The following is a 20,877-nucleotide window of genomic DNA, read 5'->3' on the forward strand; positions in this document are numbered from 1 at the left end:
CCCGCAAGGAATGATGCGACCACCGGAGCTCTTCTCACTGCAGTTTATTCCAAGACCTTATTCACTTTCTCTCTTTCTTTCCTCTCTCTTTCCTCTCCCCTCTCTCTCCTCGGGCAAACCTCTCCCAGCCCTTAAGTAGGCATGGGCTGCCAATCCCGGATTGCCAGGTGGGCACTGCCCATAGGTTCACGCATATGTAGGCAGCTGATAATCATTGCGTGATCATAGCATAGGTCAGGCCTTAGCCATCTCAGGAGTTGATTATACATCTCCATCAGGTGTGACACCACGCAGCTCGCTACAGTCCAGTGTGGTCACGATGTCATTAATATCCAAAGGAAGATGTGTGTACAATCATTTCACAAGATGAGCTCTTTAGGATGGGAGAAAATTCATGCTTTTTATCTTTAAAAATTTAAAATTTTCTCTCCAAGAAAATATATGATGACCAGGAAATGAGTTTCCTTTTCAAATGGACTTTGAGAAGTTTTTGCTGTTTGCCAGAAAAACAAAACAAAATCTCCTATATAAATGTTTATATTTTATCAGTTTCTGCATTAAACAGAGAAGAGGTAACAGACAAAAGAATATTTGTTAGTGTTTTTTTAATATTAGACTTCAACATAAAAGAATCTTGTAGCGGGTGTCTGATGTTAAAATTAGGCTTGCAGAGTAACATCAAGGCATTTCCTTAGATGTCTACACTAAGAACTTGCAGCTTGTCCATGGAGAGAGAATGATTGAAGCACAGGTGGAGCCAGCCTGTGAGGAAGGGGACAAAGTCAACCTAACTGTGAGGGAGGGGATGAAGCCAGCCTGTGAGGGAGACAGGAAAGAGCCCTCAGTTAGCAGTGCAGTCTCATGAGGGTCATGTGTACTATGAAGTTGAAAATATCCCAAGTTTGATTTCTTCATGTAAAATAGCAGAAAAAACTTTAAAAAAAATTTGACATTAGACTTTTCACACTGCTTGCTCCCTAACTGCTTGTTCACACTGCTGCACCCGTAACTAACAAACAAGCATTCTAGGTAGTTTGCTACAAGTCGGGTGGAGGAGTTCCTCTGCACACGTGTGTACACGGAGGCCAGGGGTCAACTCAGGTGTCATTCCTTGCTTCTTAAGAGAGAGTCTCTCACTAGGACTGGGGGCTTACTGAGTAAGCTAGACTAGCTGACTAGTCTAGTGTCTGCCTCCCCAGTGCTGAGAATACAGGTGTACCCCACTGTGCCTGGCTTTTCTATGTGGGCACTGAGGATCAACCAGTTCTTCATCCTTGTGTGTGCTTTACCAGCTGAGCCCTCCCCCATCCCTGGTTGGAATGCTCAGATAGGAATTGAGAAGAACTCTGACACGGGAACTCTAAAACTGTTGAATAAGACACAGTGAGAAACAATGGCAGTTGTGTGACTGGTTTTCTCTTTAGACTGAAGTTATTCTGCTCTCGGTCCTTCCTAATGATGTCAGAAAGTTTTATCAGTAATTTAGAATCTGAACCAAAAGTAGGTTTCCTTGACTGGAAGCATCATATCCTAGTGATTAGGGATCTGGCCTCTGAGGTATTCTGGGGCATAATGTTAATGTGAGAAACTTGGCTGTGGCCTTGAAGCTCTTCTCTGCTAGCCACAGGTGAAGCTCTTCTCTGCTAGCCACGGGAGAAGCTCTTCTCTGCTAGCCACGGGAGAAGCTCTTCTCTGCTAGCCACGGGAGAATCTGCGGCAGAAGGACTCCAGCATCGGGGTTTTCTTACACTGAGTTTGCTAAGTCTCGTGGCTCTAATGGAAATAATGTTGTACCTGCAGACTGGATAGTTTTAAAAATTAACCTGGGTCCAGCTGTCACCCCTCGCAGTTATTTTGTAAAGCTTGGTGTTTTAACCCCGTGCTACCATGCTTCTTTTCACTTGTGTAAAATCATTAGAACAAGCTTCCACGTGGAGTATTTTCTCATCTAAGTAGAGCATCAAGAGTGGTAGATGTGTACTTCTGTGCCTGTCCTTAGAACCATCTTTGTCTCCTGGAATTCATGGTTGAGACCCTACAGATGCAGACCTTGCTCACTTGGGCAGAGTGTCCTAGGGCTGGGTAAGCTCTGTCTGTGCTCATCCGAAACCACAAAAAGGCACAAGAAGGCACCTCCTAAGGGAAGAACATCATAGCCATCCTGTTCTGAAGACACAAGTGTCTGTGTCCTGCTTATCAATTATTTAATAAGCTTATGAATTTCAGCAGGTTTTCAAGTAAGGACAGGAAGCCTACCGGCTCCCTACTCATATAGCCAGATTCATCTTTGCTTCTCTCTCCTCCCTGTAGGCTGGTCTCCACAGGATATGTCAGGTTTGCTTCTCTCTCCTCCCTGTAGGCTGGTCTCCACAGGATGTGTCAGGTTTGGTCATTACTGTGTCAAAGTCTTCTCACCTTCTGTAGAGTAAAAGTGAAATTCTCTAATAGCCTGGAGGCTTCTGCATTGATCCCCTGCCTTCATACCCTGCCACTTTCTTTTTCCCTTACTGTGTTCTGGCCTTACTGACCTCCTCACTCTCTCTAATATGCCAAGCACACTCCCACCACAGGGCCTTGCACTTGCTGCTCCCGCTAGAACATTCCCTCAGGTTTCCTACAAGTCTCTGCTCAGACATCAACTGTAAGCACTTTCTTGGCCTTCCTAACATTTCCCATACCCTTCCTTTTAGCTTTGCTACACTCTCTGCCTTACATTTTAATCTATACATCTGTTACCGCCTGACATGCTAAATACTTATCTGTGCATTGCCCCATCCTCCCTACTAAAACAGAAATCCCTGTGCTCAGGACTTCCTCCATTGTAGGTCACCCAATCAGTGTTTAGCACCTTCTTGCTGATCTCTAATTACCCATTTGAAATCAATGGCTGAGAGCACAGCTATCCTCTGTTCTAATGCTAGTCTGAGATATTGCTGCTGTATGGTGTTGAAGCTCACACATAGACATAATGATAAAACTTGTTTCCCTTTTATATGAGACAGATTAAGACATCGCTAGCTAAGTGCAGCAGAGTAATTCCCTAAGGGTATTAATCTCCTTCAGTAACCTTTTGTAAATTGAACGTATTTACCCTGTGTAGGAAGTGTGCCAGCCCTGTAGCACAGCAGCAGGAGGCAGGCTAAGGGAAGAGCATCAGGAATTCAAGGTCATCCCTGGCTATATAGTGGGAATGAGGGCGACCTTGGCTACTTGAGACCCTATCTCAGGTGGGGCCACTTGGTAAGTTACTGTTATTTTTCACAAGTCAGTACAGCTTCCTGGCACAGCTAGCCCAAGAGAGTGCTTCCTACTGAAGGGTGTAGCTAGAATCTGATATGAAATGAGGAGAAGCCCCTACAAAATGGGCCTTCTCATGTTCTTACTGACCATGAAGGAAGGGGATGTTTAGAGTAGTCACGCAGTTATTTTATTTAGATTTAGAAAGACTGATTGCATAAGTTTAGAAAAGCCTTTTCTGAGCTTGAGATGGCTCAGTGGGGAAAGACGCTTGCTGACAACCTGAATTCAATCCCTGGAACCCACATAGTAGTCTGAGAGAAACAGCTACAAAGTTGTCCTTTGGCCTGTCGGGGCTCACATGCCTGCACATATGTACAAAATGAAATTAAAAAAAAACAAAGGCCTTTTCTGTTTTGTCTCTAAGTGGCTGGAGTGTGAATAATTTGACAGGGAATCAAGTGCTGAGCCTGAATGTTCTTTCCAGATACGGAGACAGTTCTGTAGAGGAACAGAGTTGTAGGCTTGTCATGCATCTGGAGGAAGTTTTTAAAGTCTGTGGCGATCCACAGGTAAATGTAGTCTTCACTGCCTCATCAAGGAAACTTCTTACAATAGAGATAGAGACTACCACAGAAAATCACAGCCAATCACATTGCAGATCTGTAGAGCCTAGTCCCATTGGATACATCTACATAACACTTCTGAACTGAAAGGTCAGGAAACATTGAAGAAGGGGCAGAAAGACTGTAAGAGCCAGGAGATCAGGGAGTTTGCTGTGAGACTATGTTTTCTAGCAATGGTAGAAGCTGCACCAGTAATGTCTCATCAGCATGACTGCCTATACATGAACTGAACATGGACACCACCAGTAGACATGCCAAAGTGGATGGGGAACAGCCCACAAGGCTTCAACTGTACACAACGAACAAGGGCAGCTAAGGAACACTGAGAGTGGGAGAAACAGCCTTTCCAGAGAAGAGCACACCAGTTGACTATCCAATACTAAGTGGTCAGCCCTGAAAACATACATAGAACTAACATTATACATATACAGATTGTGTAGATTATATTTAGGAATATGTATGTATGTATGTATCTATATAGCTATAGATAGATGCCTGTAATAACAATGGACAAAGAGGCTATGGATTTGGAAGAGAACAAAGGGTGTGGGGGGGAGGTTTGGAGGGAGGAAAGGGGAGGGGAGAATGATATAAGTATAGTCTGGGGGAGGGGCCGTGATAGGGGACAGCAAAAGTGGCATGGTCCACAACCTTTCTTTTAAATTGCACTCAGAGTGTTCCAGAAATACAAAGAATACAGAAAATCAGATTTTTAAGTTCTGTTCATAGAGCCAGGAAGGAAGAAAGACAAACAGGAAATGATAGTACCATACTTAGGAACGATGATATACTCACTGCCACAGAAAGAAGGCGGATCTAATCAGCGTCTCTCATTCTGTTTTCATATTTTTGTTAAGAAAAAAAAAAAAAAACCTGGGAAGCTAATCCTCAGTCCTAAGATGTCGCCTGTGATCTAGCAAAGCTTGTTACTAGTCACCGGTGATGCAGCTTTTGAACATGAGGGGAGGTGGAGGTTCACAGATTTCTGAAAGAATTTCACAGCCCCTGCCCTGGCCTGGGCTTGTGTCCTGATCTGATTAGGCCTGGGCAGGGGAAGGAAGGCAGACAATTAGATAGATGGCTTCCAGCTTCAGCAGCTGTAAGAAGGCAACCCTGTAGGGCTGTGCTTCTGCTGAAGGTATTTCACAACTAAAAACCATTCATAATTGGAAAGGGAGAAAGAGGGAGGGAGGGAGGGAGGGAGGGAGGGAGGGAGCACTTTGTGTGAGGGCAGCAGAGAGAGTAAGGTGCTCAGCCTGCCATCCCTTGATGCTGCTGTGCGAAGAACTGCTCTTTTGTTCTTGTTTGTCCTTTGGAGCCAGGGCCTTTCCTGTGGCTAAGGCTCTGGAACTCACTCTGTAGACCAGACTGCCCTACAGGTCTCTCATTAAACCTGGGTCTTGGCATTTTGGCTCGACTGTCTCTGCCCTCAGTACTGGGCTTGGAGACATAGGAGCCCAGTACTTAGACCAAACTTAGGTCTTCACATTTGTGCAGCCATCTCCCCAGCCCTGTTATATGATTCTTATTAATAAAATGTAATATCAGGCATGTTTACTGTGCTTTCTGATGAATGAACATATCCATCCTCATTTGTAAAATGAGTAATGACACCAGAGACTTGCAGGAAAATTGAGAAGAAAAATGTTAAGAATATTTTCCTAACGTGAGCTCTCTGCCGATGCAAATTCCCAATCAAGCCAAATCAAAACAAGCCAAATTAAGAAATATCCAGGTTTATTGGGAGTTTCTGCGCTCTCGGGTGGCCTCCAGGGGCCGCGAAGGCAACCACTGGTAGGAAGAAAAAGAGACCACGTGTTTTGGGAGTTCACTTAAATACTCTTAGGAGTGGTCGGGATTAGGACCTGAACTGCTGGGATTTGGAGTCCAGAGTGCTAACTCTCAGGGTTAGGAGGCTAGGATAGATGCAAGGAGCTGGGGCCTAAGCTCCCAACTTAACAGAAAAATGTTCTAGGACAGTAGCAGTGCAGAAGCCCTGTGGTGGGAGTATGCTTGGTATGTTGAAGAAGAGCGAAGAGGTTGGTGTGGCCAGAACCAATGTTTGGTTGCAAAGGCAGGACTTGTAAGATGAGGAGCTGGGGGCGGGGTGCACAGCAAGAGCAGAGCCTAGCATGTTAGCAGGCTCTGCAGTGTGTGTGGAATCAGTGGACAAGCAAAAAGACACATAACCAGTCACAACTGCCCAAGGATTCGAGGAACTCGGGGATTCCTATCAGTCTGGGAGTGGTTTTGTAATATTGTATGACCAGAGTCTTTCCTGAGACCCGCCACATGAGGTGTGGTTTCCACTTGTGCCATCACAACAGCACTCTGAAAATTTTAGATTTGAGAGCGTTTTGAATTTATGGGTGCTCACTGTTTATTAGAATTTTGGTTCTTAATGAATGGAAATGATCTTATGTATTTTCAAGCTGAGGAGAGGTGGATGTTGTAGCAACATCCGGGGTGAGCTACAAGACAGGAAAGGCGGGAAGAGGGAGCGGAAAGCTCTGGAGGATGTGTAGCTGTCAAGCCTTGCCTGTGAGACAACAGCCCCATAAATCAGAAAAAAGGAGGAGTGGAGGGACTCAGACTGTAAAGGCTTAAATTGCCATTGAAACCCCACTGTCTGTTTTATTTCAGTGCAAGCAGCCAAAGACTCCATCTGCAAACTCCAACAGAGAGAACAGGAACGAGAAAAGGTAAAAATAGGTAACTTGAGCAAAGAGGCATATAATTCTTGACATCTGTTATTAGCATTTATTTTTAGTTCAAGAGTTCTCTAAGTTCATTTTCTGACATTTCTGATATGCTGACATTTTAAAAAACAACTTAAGGATGGGGCTGGAGAGATGGCTCAGCACTGGCTGCTCTTCCACCAAACTAACTCACAATTATATGTAACTCTGGTCCCAGGGGGCCCAGTGCCGCCTTCTGGCTTTCTCGGGCACTGCATTCACATGATGCACAAATATATGTCCACATAAAACAACTCAAACACTAACAAATACACAGGGGGAAAGATTTAAAGATGGCTAAAACACTAAGATGTGTTGGAAACATGGTGGTACCATCATCATCTTCTTTTTAAATGTTTATTTGTGTATGTTGAAGGGTATGCAGGCACTTCTCTGGGCATTTGTGCTTCTGGACGCCAGAGATGGACATCTGGTATCTTCCTCAATTCCCTGTGCCCAGAAAGGGTCTCGTTGATCTTGGGCTCATCAGATGAATGCCAGCATAGTGCTGAGTGAAGTGGAGGCAGGGACTGGAGTGGATATGCTGGGGTGGACATATCCTATAGAAACAGTTTAATCCTGTTCTTTACCAGCTGCCACCAGGAGATAAACACTTATTTGTTATGATTAAGGCAATTTATAGACTCAGGGATCTAAAATCCAGGAGTCATAAACCACAACTACTAATAGAAAGTAGGCCAAAGCCTGTGCTATAGTCAAGTTACTGGAGCCCTGTGTGACCTTAGCCAAAGGAATGCTTAGGAAGTCATGGCCGTCCACGCCCGTAAGAACCCAGTTGCTGGTGGGAAAAGGACGGCTGTTAGAGGGTAAGGAAGATGACATAAGGAAAGACAAAAGATGGGAGAAACTAGTGTCCGGCCAAGGTGGACGTCCAGGTGACAGCTCTGGGGAGTGGAGGGTCCTGAGTCCTGTGTTGCACACTTTGTTGCTGGGGCACAGGAGCATTTTTGTTTTTGAGAAACAAAATATCTGGTAGAATTCAGGCTGCACATTTTGTTTATTTTGAGACAGAATCTAATATATATTGCCCAAGCTGGTCTTATGCTTGCTGTGTAGCAAAGGATAGCCTTAAACTCCTGATCTTCCTGCCTGTAGTTCCCACATTCTGTGGTTTAGACTTCTGTACTGTGCCTGGCTTTAAAAATGAATATTTTTGAATATACTGAAATGCTGTTTCACCAAGAATTAGTATAGAGTCAGTGGGCCTTGCATTTATAAGGAGCTACTCTGATTATTCCCCTCAGATAGTTTAATAAATTAGCACTTTTGAAGTTATGAAAGAGGTGCATTTTCACAGACTAGCAGCAAGTGAAAATTCTTTACATTCTTACTGGGATTTTAATCTAAGTCCTATTTTTTTTCAGTCTTATACTTACCTAATTATCAGAGCATTGGAAGTGTATGGCTGAAGGTACTTAAAGTTGCTTGTTTGATTTTTACTGCCACCCCACTTCCTCCTGAAAGTTTGACATGGCCGAGGTTTTAGTAGATGTGTGTGTGTGTGTGTGTGTGCACATACACACGCACACTCACACTTTTTCATAAAGGTGAAGCTTAGCTCCTTGGACAGCAAGTATGTACAGATGAAAAATGACCTCTTTTTGCACTTTCCTGCCTGATGTTAGTTGTTGGGTTATCCTGTTGGCCACATTTTCTGTATTTGAAAGGCTCTCAAAACAAAGAAAGATGGGAGTAGTAATGGAATAAAATAGGCTGTTACCATTAATCAGTAATTCTTTTATGTTAAGACAATTTGTGGAATTCTGTGGGAAGTAAATTGATAAGCATCATTTGTCCAAATCACATTTCCCACAATTGATATCTAAAAGTACATTCAAAAGAACAATATATGCGCATTCTGCAGTTGTCTAGCATGTCTTAAGAACACCCCAATACAGAGTTCTATTCCGGGGACTGACAGAATAGTGAACTAAATACAGTTGGCTCAAGAAGTCCACTAGCTCTCACCAACAGGCCATGGGGAGGGGAGGTGGCCAGGAACAGCTATCAGAGCATAAACTTGGTTCGTGTACACACATCCACTTTGGCAGCCCTGGCTAGCTACCCCAGTGAGCTTCTGTTTCATCTCGACCACAGACATTTACTAACTTTAGCTAGCTTCCTTTATGATATTTTCAGGAAAGCAGTGACATTACATGAAGCCTCGTTCTTGATTAAATTTGAAAATAACCATTGTTCTTGATAGAATTAGAAAATACAAAGTAACATGAGTACATATTGCTCCATGTAAAATACTTTTAATAGTTTTTATAGTGATACTTCTTTCTGAAGTCATTTCCCCTGTGCCCATGTAAAGCTTGTGTAAATGCAGCATCATGTGTATTATTGACAGATATTCCAAACCTTCCTGATGCAGGATCTCACCAGAACCCCTCAGGCTGGCCTCTTGAGTGCTAGGATTATAGATAGGTCTTACCTGTCATGTTGGCTTCCCTTAGTAGAGTTCCTTAGCCTTGGTGCTGCTGGCACTGTAGACCACAAGCATGATGGGGTCTCCATGGCGCTTTCCTTGGCATTGGCCTCTGCCCTCTAGTTGCCATAGCATCTCTCTCTCATCCTGTGTCCCCATGCCAAACAACTCTTAAAGATGAAAAGAACTACTGACTTAAACTAATACATGCAAAAATGTTTCTCCTGTGTGACCAGGCTTTATTCATAGACTTGGTTTTAGATATAAATTAGTTTCAGGATCATTTTCTACTTAAATGTCTCTAATGTGGTACTGCCATAAGCCAATTTATTATTACTCTTACTTCCAAGTAGATAAAGATGATATCATTATAGCTATTCGCTTTGGCTGCACAGTTGTGGCCCACTGACTAATTTTCCGAGCCATGAAACTCAGTACTTAACACTAATTCATCGTCTACTCCATGCCTGGCATTCAGCATTCTACTTTCTGTCTTTATGAATTATATCATAATAAAAGTGTGCTCAGGTGGTCCTTGAACTCACTATATAGTTGAGTGTGGTCTCAGACTTGCTGTGTAGCAGAGGATGACCTTGAACTTCTTACCTTCTGCTTCTACCCCCTGAGTGTTAGAATTACAGGTACCTGTCTCCAGTCCTGGTTTGTTTGGTTTTTTGTTTGTTTTTGGTTTTGTTATTTGGTTTGGGTTTTGGTGGTGCTGGAGATTAAACCCATGATCTTATGCATGCCAGGCAAGCACTCTACCAACTGAACTATATCCCTACCTCAAGATGGCTTATTTCTTCAGAGTTGGTTTTTCAAGGCTTGTTCACATAATAGTATGCCACTGAAATTTTGTCCTTTTAAAGGATGGATGGTTATGCAATTATGCATATATATAACTATATATGTATGTACACACACTACATTTGTGTGCATACATGTACACACACTCACTACACTTGAAGAATCTGTACCTTTCTGTGAACACCTGGGTAAACCCTTGACTGCCCTAAATAATACTGTCGTTGACATGGGTTTACAATATTATTCATACCCTTTCCTTTAACTCTTTAAGGCAAATATCCCAAAGTGCAATTCTGAATTATATGGCAATTCTATATCTCTTTTTTGAGACGCAAATCTAATATTAATGTTTAGCTATAATTACCACAAATCTTAAGTTTTTATCTTTAAGCACATTATTTTATGACTTTGGTTGCCTTTAAAAAACTATATTCCATGTTCTTGTCTTTTTTGAAGTATTTCATGTTTCAGGTCTATCTTCTATAAAATTGGGTATTATTTAAAATGCAAACGTTTAGGTGACTGTGGTATTTACCGTAGCAGAAGATGGAGAGGTAAATACTGTGCCATGTTGTATTCCAGATCCCTGGGGTCCTGTGTTGGAGTGTTCGCTCCTCCCTGCCCCTGTGCTATGTTGTTTCCTCCTACCCCATTGATGAGCCCCTCCCTCTTCGGTGCTGTCTCAGACACCAGTGTCTTCTGAAAATGGCAGTATTTTTAGCTAGACCTTACAGGTTTTTTGTTCTCTAGCTTGCAAGTGTGCACTTACAGCATTGTTAGCACGTGAGCATATGGCTAACGTATTTAAAGCAGGAGATTAGGCAAGGGCTAAGTGGAGTGACTTCAGGAATTCCTTGGTAGGAAAGCCACAGAAGTTCTTCATTTGGGTTGGGAACTGTCAGTTTTCGATCTAATGGTCACTTGGGCCTTGAGTTCAAGGAATGATTTGACGGACAGCAGAATGCTAGTTGGGTATGTGTACGTCTTTAGTCACAGTGTTGTGCACTACAGAAGAGGTCCTTGGGGCTAGGGAAGTGGTTCAGGATTGAAGAGGCATCCCGCTTTTGGACTAGGGAGGGTGCTCAGTGGTTAGGAGCCCCCCACCTCCAGAGGACCCGAGTTTAAGTCCCAGCACTCACTTCAGGCAGCTCAGACCTGCTTCTCACTTCAGCTCCAGGAATCCAGCACCTCTTTCTGTCTCCAGGGGACCCACACACACGTAACATTTACTCAGACACACACATACATATAAATATAAATAAATAAAAAATCAAAAAGACAGAACACATATTGCTCTTACAGAGGAGCAGAGTTCAGTTCCCATCATGACACAGTGCCGCTCACAGCCTCCTCTACCTCCAGTTCCACTGACTGCACATGCACACACCCTCTTTACAGAAAAGACTTACAGTCTTACAGAAGACTAGAAGTGCTGATCTTTGATCTTTATGCTGGCCTTCCTAAGAATCTTTTCTAACAGCCATCTGGTGAACAGTGACTATGTCAGGTGCAATGAATTGAACTCAAAGGTGGGAGGACTGTGGTTTTGCCCAAGACACCTGTGTTGTCTGAATTACAAAACCCTATTGCTTAAAATGGAAAACTATGGTATTAAAATTAAGAAACACACTTTTAGCTGGCTGGAGGGTAAACAGTGGTGTGGTATGCTTTTTAGAAGCTTACTGTGACTTATATAATAATATTTACCTTTTATTAAGTTCCTCAGGCACTGATCTAGGAACTTGGCAGACATTGCCTCCAGTATTCATAAACTTTATTTATGAACACAAAGTATAATTTTCTTCAGTTCTTTAGGCCAAAGAAACTTTTACCTTGCGCAGTGTCTTGATGTTGGTGGTGGGGGATCCTGAATTTGAAATGAGGCTGTCGTGCCTCCTCCCAGGTCTGTATTTCTCTCTGTTGAGCTGCACTGACTCGGATGTTGTCTGGAACACATCAAAAGGCCAGCTAAGCCAGTGATTGCTTTTCAGTTACAAAGAAAGGAGAAGACTAACATCTGAGCATGTGTGCTACTGTTCCCTCTATTTATTATAAAGAAGAATTCGGACTGACAAGGGGGCACACAATAAATAAATAAATAAATAAATAAATAAATAAATAAATAAATAAATAAATAAATAAATAAATGAATGAATGAATAAATGAATAAATGAATGAATCAAGTTGAACAAGGTGCCCTTTTCATAAAGTGTGTTTATGTTTTCTCTTCTTAGTATTTGGTGCTCCCTTTCGACTGTCACGGTTTTTGTAGTTTTGTTTTCTTTTTACAAAAATTTCTTCAAGCTAATGTCATAAACTCCTCCTATTTTGTTCAGTTTTTAGAGAATTCCAACCTGTAAGATTAACAGCTTAAAACAATAATGTATTAAAATGGTTGTTTAAATTATTTCTCAAATCACTTGGAGTAGCACCCTCGTGTGGCCCTCCCTTTCCACTCTCCACTGCTTGTTCGCATCCTAGTGCTCTGTGCGGCGTATTTTTAGGGGAACATGGAACTAAAACCACATCTTCAGACTCATTTAATTCCCACTTAAAGACTTCAGGTTCTTGACAACATTGGACAACTTGGCAGAAAACCTATAGCCAGAACTTTTTTACAGAGGTTCACAGCCTCTGTAAAACCACCTTTCCCAAGACCTGGTATGCAGCCCTTGGTAGGAAAAGCATGGGTCTCTGTGACCGTGACTCAGCAGCCCAGCTATTAGATAAGGGACAGTGGAGGGACAAGGGTCTTTCCTTAAGCCTTCGTTCATTTGTCTGAAAATGAGATAGTATGGTTTACAAGAGGCAATTTTAGAAGTGGGTAAGTTTTGCCAAGCAACTAGTTCTGGGGTACATTTCATAGGCACTGAAAATGTACTGGCCTTTGTAGAGGCCCCAGAATGTATAAACTGTCAGAAACAGTCACCATTCTCCTAGTAATGGTGCTGTCATTCAAGGTCAAAGTCTGTTCTCTGACCCCTTTTTTTCAATTTTTAAAATTTTAAAGTAAAATATAATTACATCATTTTCTCCTTTCTTTTTCCTACTTCCAGTCCTTCCTAGGCACCCCCTCATTCCCTCTTAAATTCATGGCTTCTTTTTCTGATATATACGTGTAAATAAATAAATGCAACCTGCTGGATTATTTAGTATTAATAGTTTCAGGGTTGACTGCTTGGTATTGAACAACCAATTAGGGAGCTCATCCTTGGAAAGTCTAATTCTCCTACTCTCAGCTTTTATTAGTTGCCTATAGTTCTTTGTCTGGGGCTGAGGCATCATGAGTTTTTTCCCCTTCCATGTTAGCATGTCAGCTGGTATTATCTTGTTTGGGTCTTGTTTAGATAGCCATATTATTGAGATTTCATGTGTATAGTTTCCTTGTTGTTTCTAGGAGATATAGTTCCACAGCAGACTTTCTGGTCCTCTCGCTCTTAACAATTTTCCCACCTCCTCTTCTAAGATGTTCTCTGAGTCTTAGGGTAGAGATAGTACTGTAGATGTATTATTTGGGATTGGGTATCCTGTGGTCAGTTGTTCTCTGCATTTTGACCAGTGGCATTCTGTAATAGTTCTCATCTGCTGCAAAGAGAGCTTCTTTGGTCAGGAGTAAGAGCTGCACTTGCCTGAGGGTATAAGGATAAGTTAGACTGCTGTTGGTTACAGCCAAGATGTGAGTGCCGCTATTGCACCTTAAGGCTGTCTTCCACGTTAATCATTGACGTGATCCATAGGCATCAGGTGCTTTCCTCTTTGGACAGCTTACATAGTACCTCAGGGAAACTCAAGTCTCCCAAGTCCTATCTGATATATGTAGCATCTTCAGCAATTCAGATTTACCTTCAAGCTCTGGGAAGCAACTATGTACAATAGCAGTAGCCTGTATTATTTGGGGAATCTCTTGGGCCCTTTGGAACTGGTATGCAGGAATCTAGAAGGACTTCGTGTTCTGTATAGGTGTTGGTGGTTTGTTTCATAGAACTTAGATAGAGTCCAAATCCCTTTTTTTTCTTTTTACAATATTATATCTGTATTTTATGATACTCAAAAGAAAGCAAACCTTTGTAGGTACAGAAATGAACACCATCCTGAAAACAACTTAGATATTTGACATGAGGTGGTGATCACTTTAAAACTAGACTGAACCTTGAGATGTCTTGGAATCTCCTACAGTGACTGCTAACATGTGATTCTTTTTAATGTATCAGAAAATGTAAGTCAGAAAATTTAACTTCTTGCAGTGATATTTCAATATGTATTTTTTTAGACTTGATTAAAACTATGTGTAGTTGCCAGGCACGGTGGCACACACCTTTAATCCCAGCACTTGGAGATAGGTAGGTGAGTCTGAGTTTGAGGCCAGCCTGGTTTACAAAGTGAGCTCTGGGACAACCAGAGATGATACACAAAGAAACCCTGTCTCAAAAAACCAAAAACCAAAACGAACCAAAACAAAACAAAAAACTATCTATAGTTAATGAGAACCTTGAAAGAAATAAAAGGGTGAAGATGACTTGAATTTTTGTCATTTAATGATGCTAGAAGCCCCGGAGACAGCTGGTGGTGGAGCACCAGCCCAGGGATCTCTAGGCTCTGGGTTCAGATCCCTGGCATCATAAAGACACTGAGCATTTTAGAAATTCTAGAAATGTGAGTGTCCATGTTCACTTATAGTAAGGAAAGTTTCAAATATTTCTAATATCATAGATTTATTTATTCATTTGTTCATTCATTCATTTACTTATAAGGCAAGGTCACTCTGTACCCCAGGCTGGTCTTGAACTCAAAGTGACCCTCCAGCCTTAGCCTCCCAAGTGTTGGGATTACAGAGCTCATGCATCATGTCCTTAATGCGTACTGAAACAGTCATGCACTTTTAGCACTGTGACTATCTGCTGGTTGTTACAATAACTGTCAGGTGACAGCATTCTGTTGTGTCATCTGCATATGTGCAAAAGATGCTATGTGGCTTTCACGATCTCTTTTCTCAGGTGATTCATGACCACTTGACAGCTAGTGAGAAGCAGCGTCTGCTCCAGTGGGAGGAGTTCCTGAAAGAACAGCCACAGCGCCGAGCTGAAGTGGACGATGAGCACAGAAGAGCCATGGAAAGGCTCAGGGAGCAGTATGCCGCAATGGAGAAGGACCTAGCAAAGTTCTCTACCTTCTAAGAATCTGATCTACAGGGACGGATGAATGAGAAGGCACTGGCTTCCCCCAGATCTTTCTACCAACCACAGAGCCTCTTCTGCAAGCTTAGGAAAACACACAGTGGCACTCCTCGGTCTGAAGAGAGAAACTTCTGGAGCCGGATAAATATCCACTGGAAGAGTGAAAACGGGACTGATGTGTTACGAGTTAGATTTGGTCTTTTCGGTGATTAACTCAGATTGCTGTGTGCACAGTTCTCCAAGAGTCCACTTCATTGTCACCAAGGGTAAAGGGTTTATTATTGTGGATTAAATGGCAGGTGTGACAGCTGCCTGTCACAGCATCCTTGGGGAAGGGTCAGAACAGCTCCTCTTGTGACAGAGATGCCATGGTGGGCTTTGAGCAACTTACTTGGAGACACCAGATTTTACAGAACAACACAATACTGTGTGTTTTGCTGGGTGACATGACACATGCCTTGTAGCATTTAATATTTTCATCTTCTAAATTATGCTTAGGAAAAAAATCCCACCAAAATGTATTTTGACATTTAGCCTCTCCAAGGATCATCATCCTGCCCATAGTACCCCCTCTCTCCTTTTGTGTCCATTTTGCTTTGTGTGGGCTCTTTAAGGAACAGCATCTGTGCATGCTTCAGCTGCTCAGTGGGTAGTCGGCAGAGTCCACATGGAGTCCCTCTGGAACCATGTAAGACTGGCTCTGGGCAGACCAGAAATGTCCATCCACGCAGCAGATGATCTGTGTGAGAGGTGAATCCCCTGCGTATTAATGTCCGTCCTCTAGCAGGTGTGTCCCGTGGAACACCACTGTCCATCACCACTGTGATCATTACACACTTGCCCTTAATCTAACCCAAGAACCATGTTGAGTTTCATTTGCTATAAATTAAACAGACATGCATGCAGCCATTTAAGGAGATGCATAACCAGTGGATTTGAGGTGCGGGTGAGTCTTTCTAGTATTTTCTGTTGCTCTTCAGTCAAGAAAGGTAAGAAAGAAAATACCTCACTCTCATGATATCTCAGTGTTTTCACTGCAGAAAATTGACAATGCTTGCCTGTGTAAATGTATGGCCGACTGTGAAAGCTTCATTCTTGGCTCATGCTGAAATGTGATTAAAGCTAATAGAAGAGATGAAATAAGTATTTGAGACTTCTTTCAGTAACACTGAACTTCTGCCAACTTTCTCTGTCTGCTACTGTAGGCCTGACAGGCTCATCAATCATCCTCTGGTCCCTGGGCTGAAAGAGCACTTGCTGACACAGAAGCATGCTAGAATTTTCTTAATTCTCTTTTGGTGGATGGAAAAAAACATTTCCAAAAATAGCCAACACATGAAAAGGGAAGGGAGGGGGCCACAAGTAAAAACCCCCTTTGTATCATAGGCACTCTTTGGAATGTCGTTAGTGACCACCACACCATTAATGGCTGCTATCAAATCAGAATTCTGTGTACGGGTGGGCGTGTGTACTGTGCTTACTCGACACATAACACAGCAAAGGTTTCTGGTGCTTTGTGTGCATCACAAACTAATAAGTACTTTATCTCCTCAATTTGTATACAGCACACATCTTCGTAAGGAGAGCAGACCAGGACAGTGTCTAAGCTTTCCTGTTCCTGCACTCAGTTTCCTCCAGCACTGTTAAGGGTTGGTTGCTTTGCCTTCCTGTTGTCATGTTCAGTGGTGAACACTTTTCCTTCTCTTCCTTTCCAGGTCAACTTTGTTACATATTTTTATTTAAAGAATTCAGTTGCATAATTTACATTTGTGTTATGTTGAACAGAGACACTGTGGTTATGTGTGGCTCACAGGATTCTAACAATCAAACGAAATAATGCGTTATAATTTTAAACTGTTAGGAAATGTTGATTTGAGTGTAAGTTTTGGTTGTAGTTAATTTCGCCTTGACATGTGACATTTTCTTTTTTGTTCCTAACTGATAGATTTTAAATTCTGTTTTTATTATTGATTCCTCCTATAGTTGAAGTCTATTCAGAGGATAGGTACATACACAATTGAATTGTGGAGATTTGTTAGGGTTTGTATTAGTGAAGATACGGTCTGTTTCACAGCTGTTCACGGTGCGTGGAAAACGTGCACTTGCAGCCAGGTGTCTTAGGCCAGGCCTGTTACGTACAAGACTTCTGTCCCTTTCCTGTTGGGTTTACTATTTTATCCCTAAAACTAATTATTTTTCTTTTATGTATTTTGGGACTTTGTTGCTAAGTACATTCAGCCCCAACTAGATGTGGTTCAAAAACTAACGAGTTTTTTTTTTTTCCTGGTTTTCTTAACTAGAAAGTGTAATCCATTTATACTTCTTAAAACTACTAATATATTAGGATTTATTTATTTTATTTTAAACTTTTAGCATTTATCTATTGGGGGAGGACAAACCACCACACATGTAGAAGTCAAAGGATAACCTATGGGAGTCGGTTCTCCCTTCTGCTGTATGGATTCTGACAACCAAACTCAGTCTTACATTTTATTTTCGTGTTTTGTCCCGTGTTTCCTGCTTTTTCACAACCCTCCATTTTCTGGCCTTGTTTTGGATAGACTGTTTTCCCATGGAATTCTCTTGTACTAGCTTCGAAGTTGAGTGCTCAGTTTTTATCTTTCATGCTCACCTGCATTAGTACTCAAAACCTAAACTTCCTGTCCTTCCCCCTGTTCAACATGAAAGCTCTTACAGAGTGTCTGATTTCCTCCTCAACTTAGAAACCTAGAATCTTAGTTCCATCTTGTTTGACTCCCCTCTCAGTTCTGCGCACTGTCTGCCCAGACTCACCCGCAGCTATGTGGGAAGCTGTCAGGGTGCAGTTGCAGGGTGGCAGTTACTTTCTTCCTCCCCGTCTTTCCTTGTTGCTTCTGAAATGACACCTGTCCATGTGACCGGCACCTTGGTCCTCCCTGAGTGACTTTCAAGATTCTCGTCTTTGGTGAGAGTTAAACATTCTACTTTCCCAGCACCACCGATTTCTCCCTCGCAACACTGCAAGCCCCAGACCATATCCCCTTTACCCCTGTGTATAAAACAAGTTGTAAGTTCTCACCTGTCCTATGGAGGAGCGAGATCTGCTGCCTCTCAATGTCGACTGATTGGTGCCTGGGAATCCCAGGCACAGAGGAAAGAGTTGAGCCTGCAATACCCACTGTGACCTGCAGCTGCCCTTTTCAGCCCTGGCGTGAAGATTCGATCTTTTTGTAGCAAAAGGAAAGAGAAAGAAAAAGACTGAAGTGTGTGGGGGAAGAGACAGAGACACCAGACATGTGCTCCTGTTTTGCTCTTTCTAACCCAGTGAGCATAGGGAAAAAGGTCACGTGAGGGTTTAGCAAGAAGCGAGACTGGCTGGCTGATAGCCCGGAAGAGAGACCTCATCGCAAGTGACTCAGTCTTTGATTTCATGGCTGCTAGGTCCGAGAAGGGTAGTTTCCTTTGGTTGAGCAACCCACCCTATGACAACCAAAGTAGACTGTAGACTGCCACCATCCGTGCCTTTTATTCTTGTCACTCATGTAGACACGGCTGCTTGAAACCCAGATCCTTCTAGCCAGAAGGGAAGGGACACCTCCAGGACAGCTCTCATACCAGAGCTCAGTTACCCTGCAGAAATGTGTCGTCTCCCAGATCAGCTTCAGTCATTTTCATTAGCTTCCCATGAACTCAGCTTTGAATAAAGAATTAAATCATTTCTTGTAGAATTTTTTCAGGGTATTCCAGAGCCAGAGAGATCCCTATGTATGGAAACAGCTAAGGAAGTATGTGACGATTTTGCCACATTAAAATTTCCTACAAAAAGAATGTTTGTTTCTTTTGATATTTGTGCCAAAGAGTTTCTATTATTTTGCTTCTTATTCACGAACAGATTTGATTGTATCTATTTCTACTGTATTTTTTTTTTGCTATTCATAAGTTAATGAAAGTCAAAATGAGTACAATAGTCTTATTCTAAGTCTCCATAATGGGTTGGTGAAATGGCCCTGCAGCAGGGTGCCAGGGCTGCTGACCTGAGTTCAGTCCCCAGGAACCACATGATAGAGGGAGAGAACCAGCTCCTGCAAGTTGTCCTCTGACCTGCACGCACACACATGTACACGCATGCATACAAAATAAGTAATATGGGTTTTTTTTTGGTTTTTCGAGACAGGGTTTCTCTATGGTTTTGGAGCCTGTCCTTGAACTAGCTCTTGTAGACCAGGCTGGTCTCGAACTCACAGAGATCCACCTGCCTCTGCCTCCCGAGTGCTGGGATTAAAGGTGTGCGCCACGACCGCCCGGCTAGTAATATGGTTTTTAAAGCCATTTCTTAAACCTGGATAACTTGCCCAAATACATAATCTTAGATGCCTTCGATTTTTAGGGCTTTATCGTGGTTGGTGAAAAGGCCCAGGCTACTACCATAGACATGGAGTTCTATATCTAAATTTAACTGGAAACTACTTCAAATATTAGTTCATCCAGAACATATGAACCTTTGTTTGTTTGATTTGCTTGTTTGATTTGAGGGTTTTGTTTTGTTTTTGAGATGAGGGCTCCTAGAACTCATTGTGCAGCCAAGGGTAGCCTTGAACCTGTGGTCCTCTTGTCTTCACCTCCCAGATGCCAAGGTTATACAGATATATACCACCATGCTCCATTTATGTAGAGCCCAGGGCTTTGTTCATGCTAGGGAAGCGTTGTACTAACTGAACTCCAACCTCCGTCCCTGAAGCTGTCCTTCCTAACATGTATTTTTTTTATTTTTTTTTAAATTTTTTTAAAATATTTATTTATTATGTATACAATGTTCTGTCTGTATGCCTACAGGCCAGAAGAGGGCGCCAGACCTCATTACAGATGGTTGTGAGCCACCATTGTGGTTGCTGGGAATTGAACTCAGGACCTTTGGAAGCGCAGGCAATGCTCTTAACCACTGAGCCATCTCTCCAGCCCCTAACATGTATTTTTTTAGTAGTTTAATATTATCCTTTTTGTTCTAGCTGCGTTCTGTTTCTGTGATGAAACACTTCAAAAAACAGCTCAGGGAGAAAGGGTTTATTTCAGTTCCAGGTGACAGCCCATCATTTGGAGGAGTCAGAGCAGGCTCTCAAGGAGCCAGTCACATCACGTCCGCAAGAGCAGAGAGAGAGGGATGTAGCCACACTGCCTGCTTCATTTCTTCATTCATGTAAGTCAGGGCCCAGCTACGAAACCTCACAGACACACTTGGGCAGACCTGGTCTAGACTGTTCCACCGTGAACCTCTCCATCAATTCTGACTGTGGCAAGATAACTTACCTTACAGAGATTTTATATCTGTCTCATGCATGTTGGCAGTTGATTGACAGTGTAGCTCAAGGTCTGGTGGGGAAGAGGGTGGAAGAGTTACCACCCTCTGGCTGTCGTTCCTCATCCTAGGGCTCATGCTACGGACCGCGCTTCTCCAGGACTGCCCCCATGATAGGAAAGGGAAACTCGGCTGCTTACACTTGTGCTCCTTAAACAGGAGGGAAAAGCTTAGGTTTTCAGATGTGATACTTTTCGTGGGGCAGTAAGTCCATAGGAACATTCTGTCCTCACCAAAACTCAAGTTTCAGGCAGTCTATGAAATAGTCAAAACCAGCTCACGGTAAGGAAATAGCAATTGATTTGTATTACAGCTTAGATGACTTCTCAGTGCCTTATGTGTAATTTGATCTCATTGTATCCTCATAACCAGGAAGTACTCGATCTTTTAAAGGCTCTGAGCTAAGAACAAATACTATATCAGGTAGACTTTAAAGTTCTGTAAGTTCTATCATAAAAATATGTTTTATGGGTAGATCCCAATTTTCTTCATAATTTACATAGCCTAATGC

General features: G+C 42.5%; 1 protein-coding gene across 3 annotated transcripts in view; it reads left to right on the forward strand.

Annotated features, from left to right (window-relative positions):
- Bloc1s5 (biogenesis of lysosomal organelles complex 1 subunit 5) overlaps nucleotides 1-20,877 on the forward strand; it is a 109,412-nt gene that overhangs the window by 18,955 nt on the left and 69,580 nt on the right. For 2 of the 3 annotated variants that reach the window (XR_007591811.1, XM_050142741.1), the window contains exon 4: nucleotides 6,507-6,565. Coding sequence is in view for 2 of the 3 variants with exons in the window: in XM_050142741.1 (XP_049998698.1) it covers nucleotides 6,507-6,565 (59 nt within the window). In the remaining variant the exon portion in view is untranslated. Of the gene's footprint in view, nucleotides 1-6,506; nucleotides 6,566-14,854; nucleotides 16,178-20,877 lie in introns of those variants that run through there. The other variant, XM_050142740.1, reaches the window with a different exon arrangement.

The sequence above is a fragment of the Alexandromys fortis genome, unplaced genomic scaffold (genome assembly GCF_014885135.2).
Source record: "Alexandromys fortis isolate MF-2015 unplaced genomic scaffold, M_Fortis_MF-2015_v1.1 scaffold_5, whole genome shotgun sequence".
In the NCBI taxonomy this organism is placed as follows: domain Eukaryota; kingdom Metazoa; phylum Chordata; class Mammalia; order Rodentia; family Cricetidae; genus Alexandromys; species Alexandromys fortis.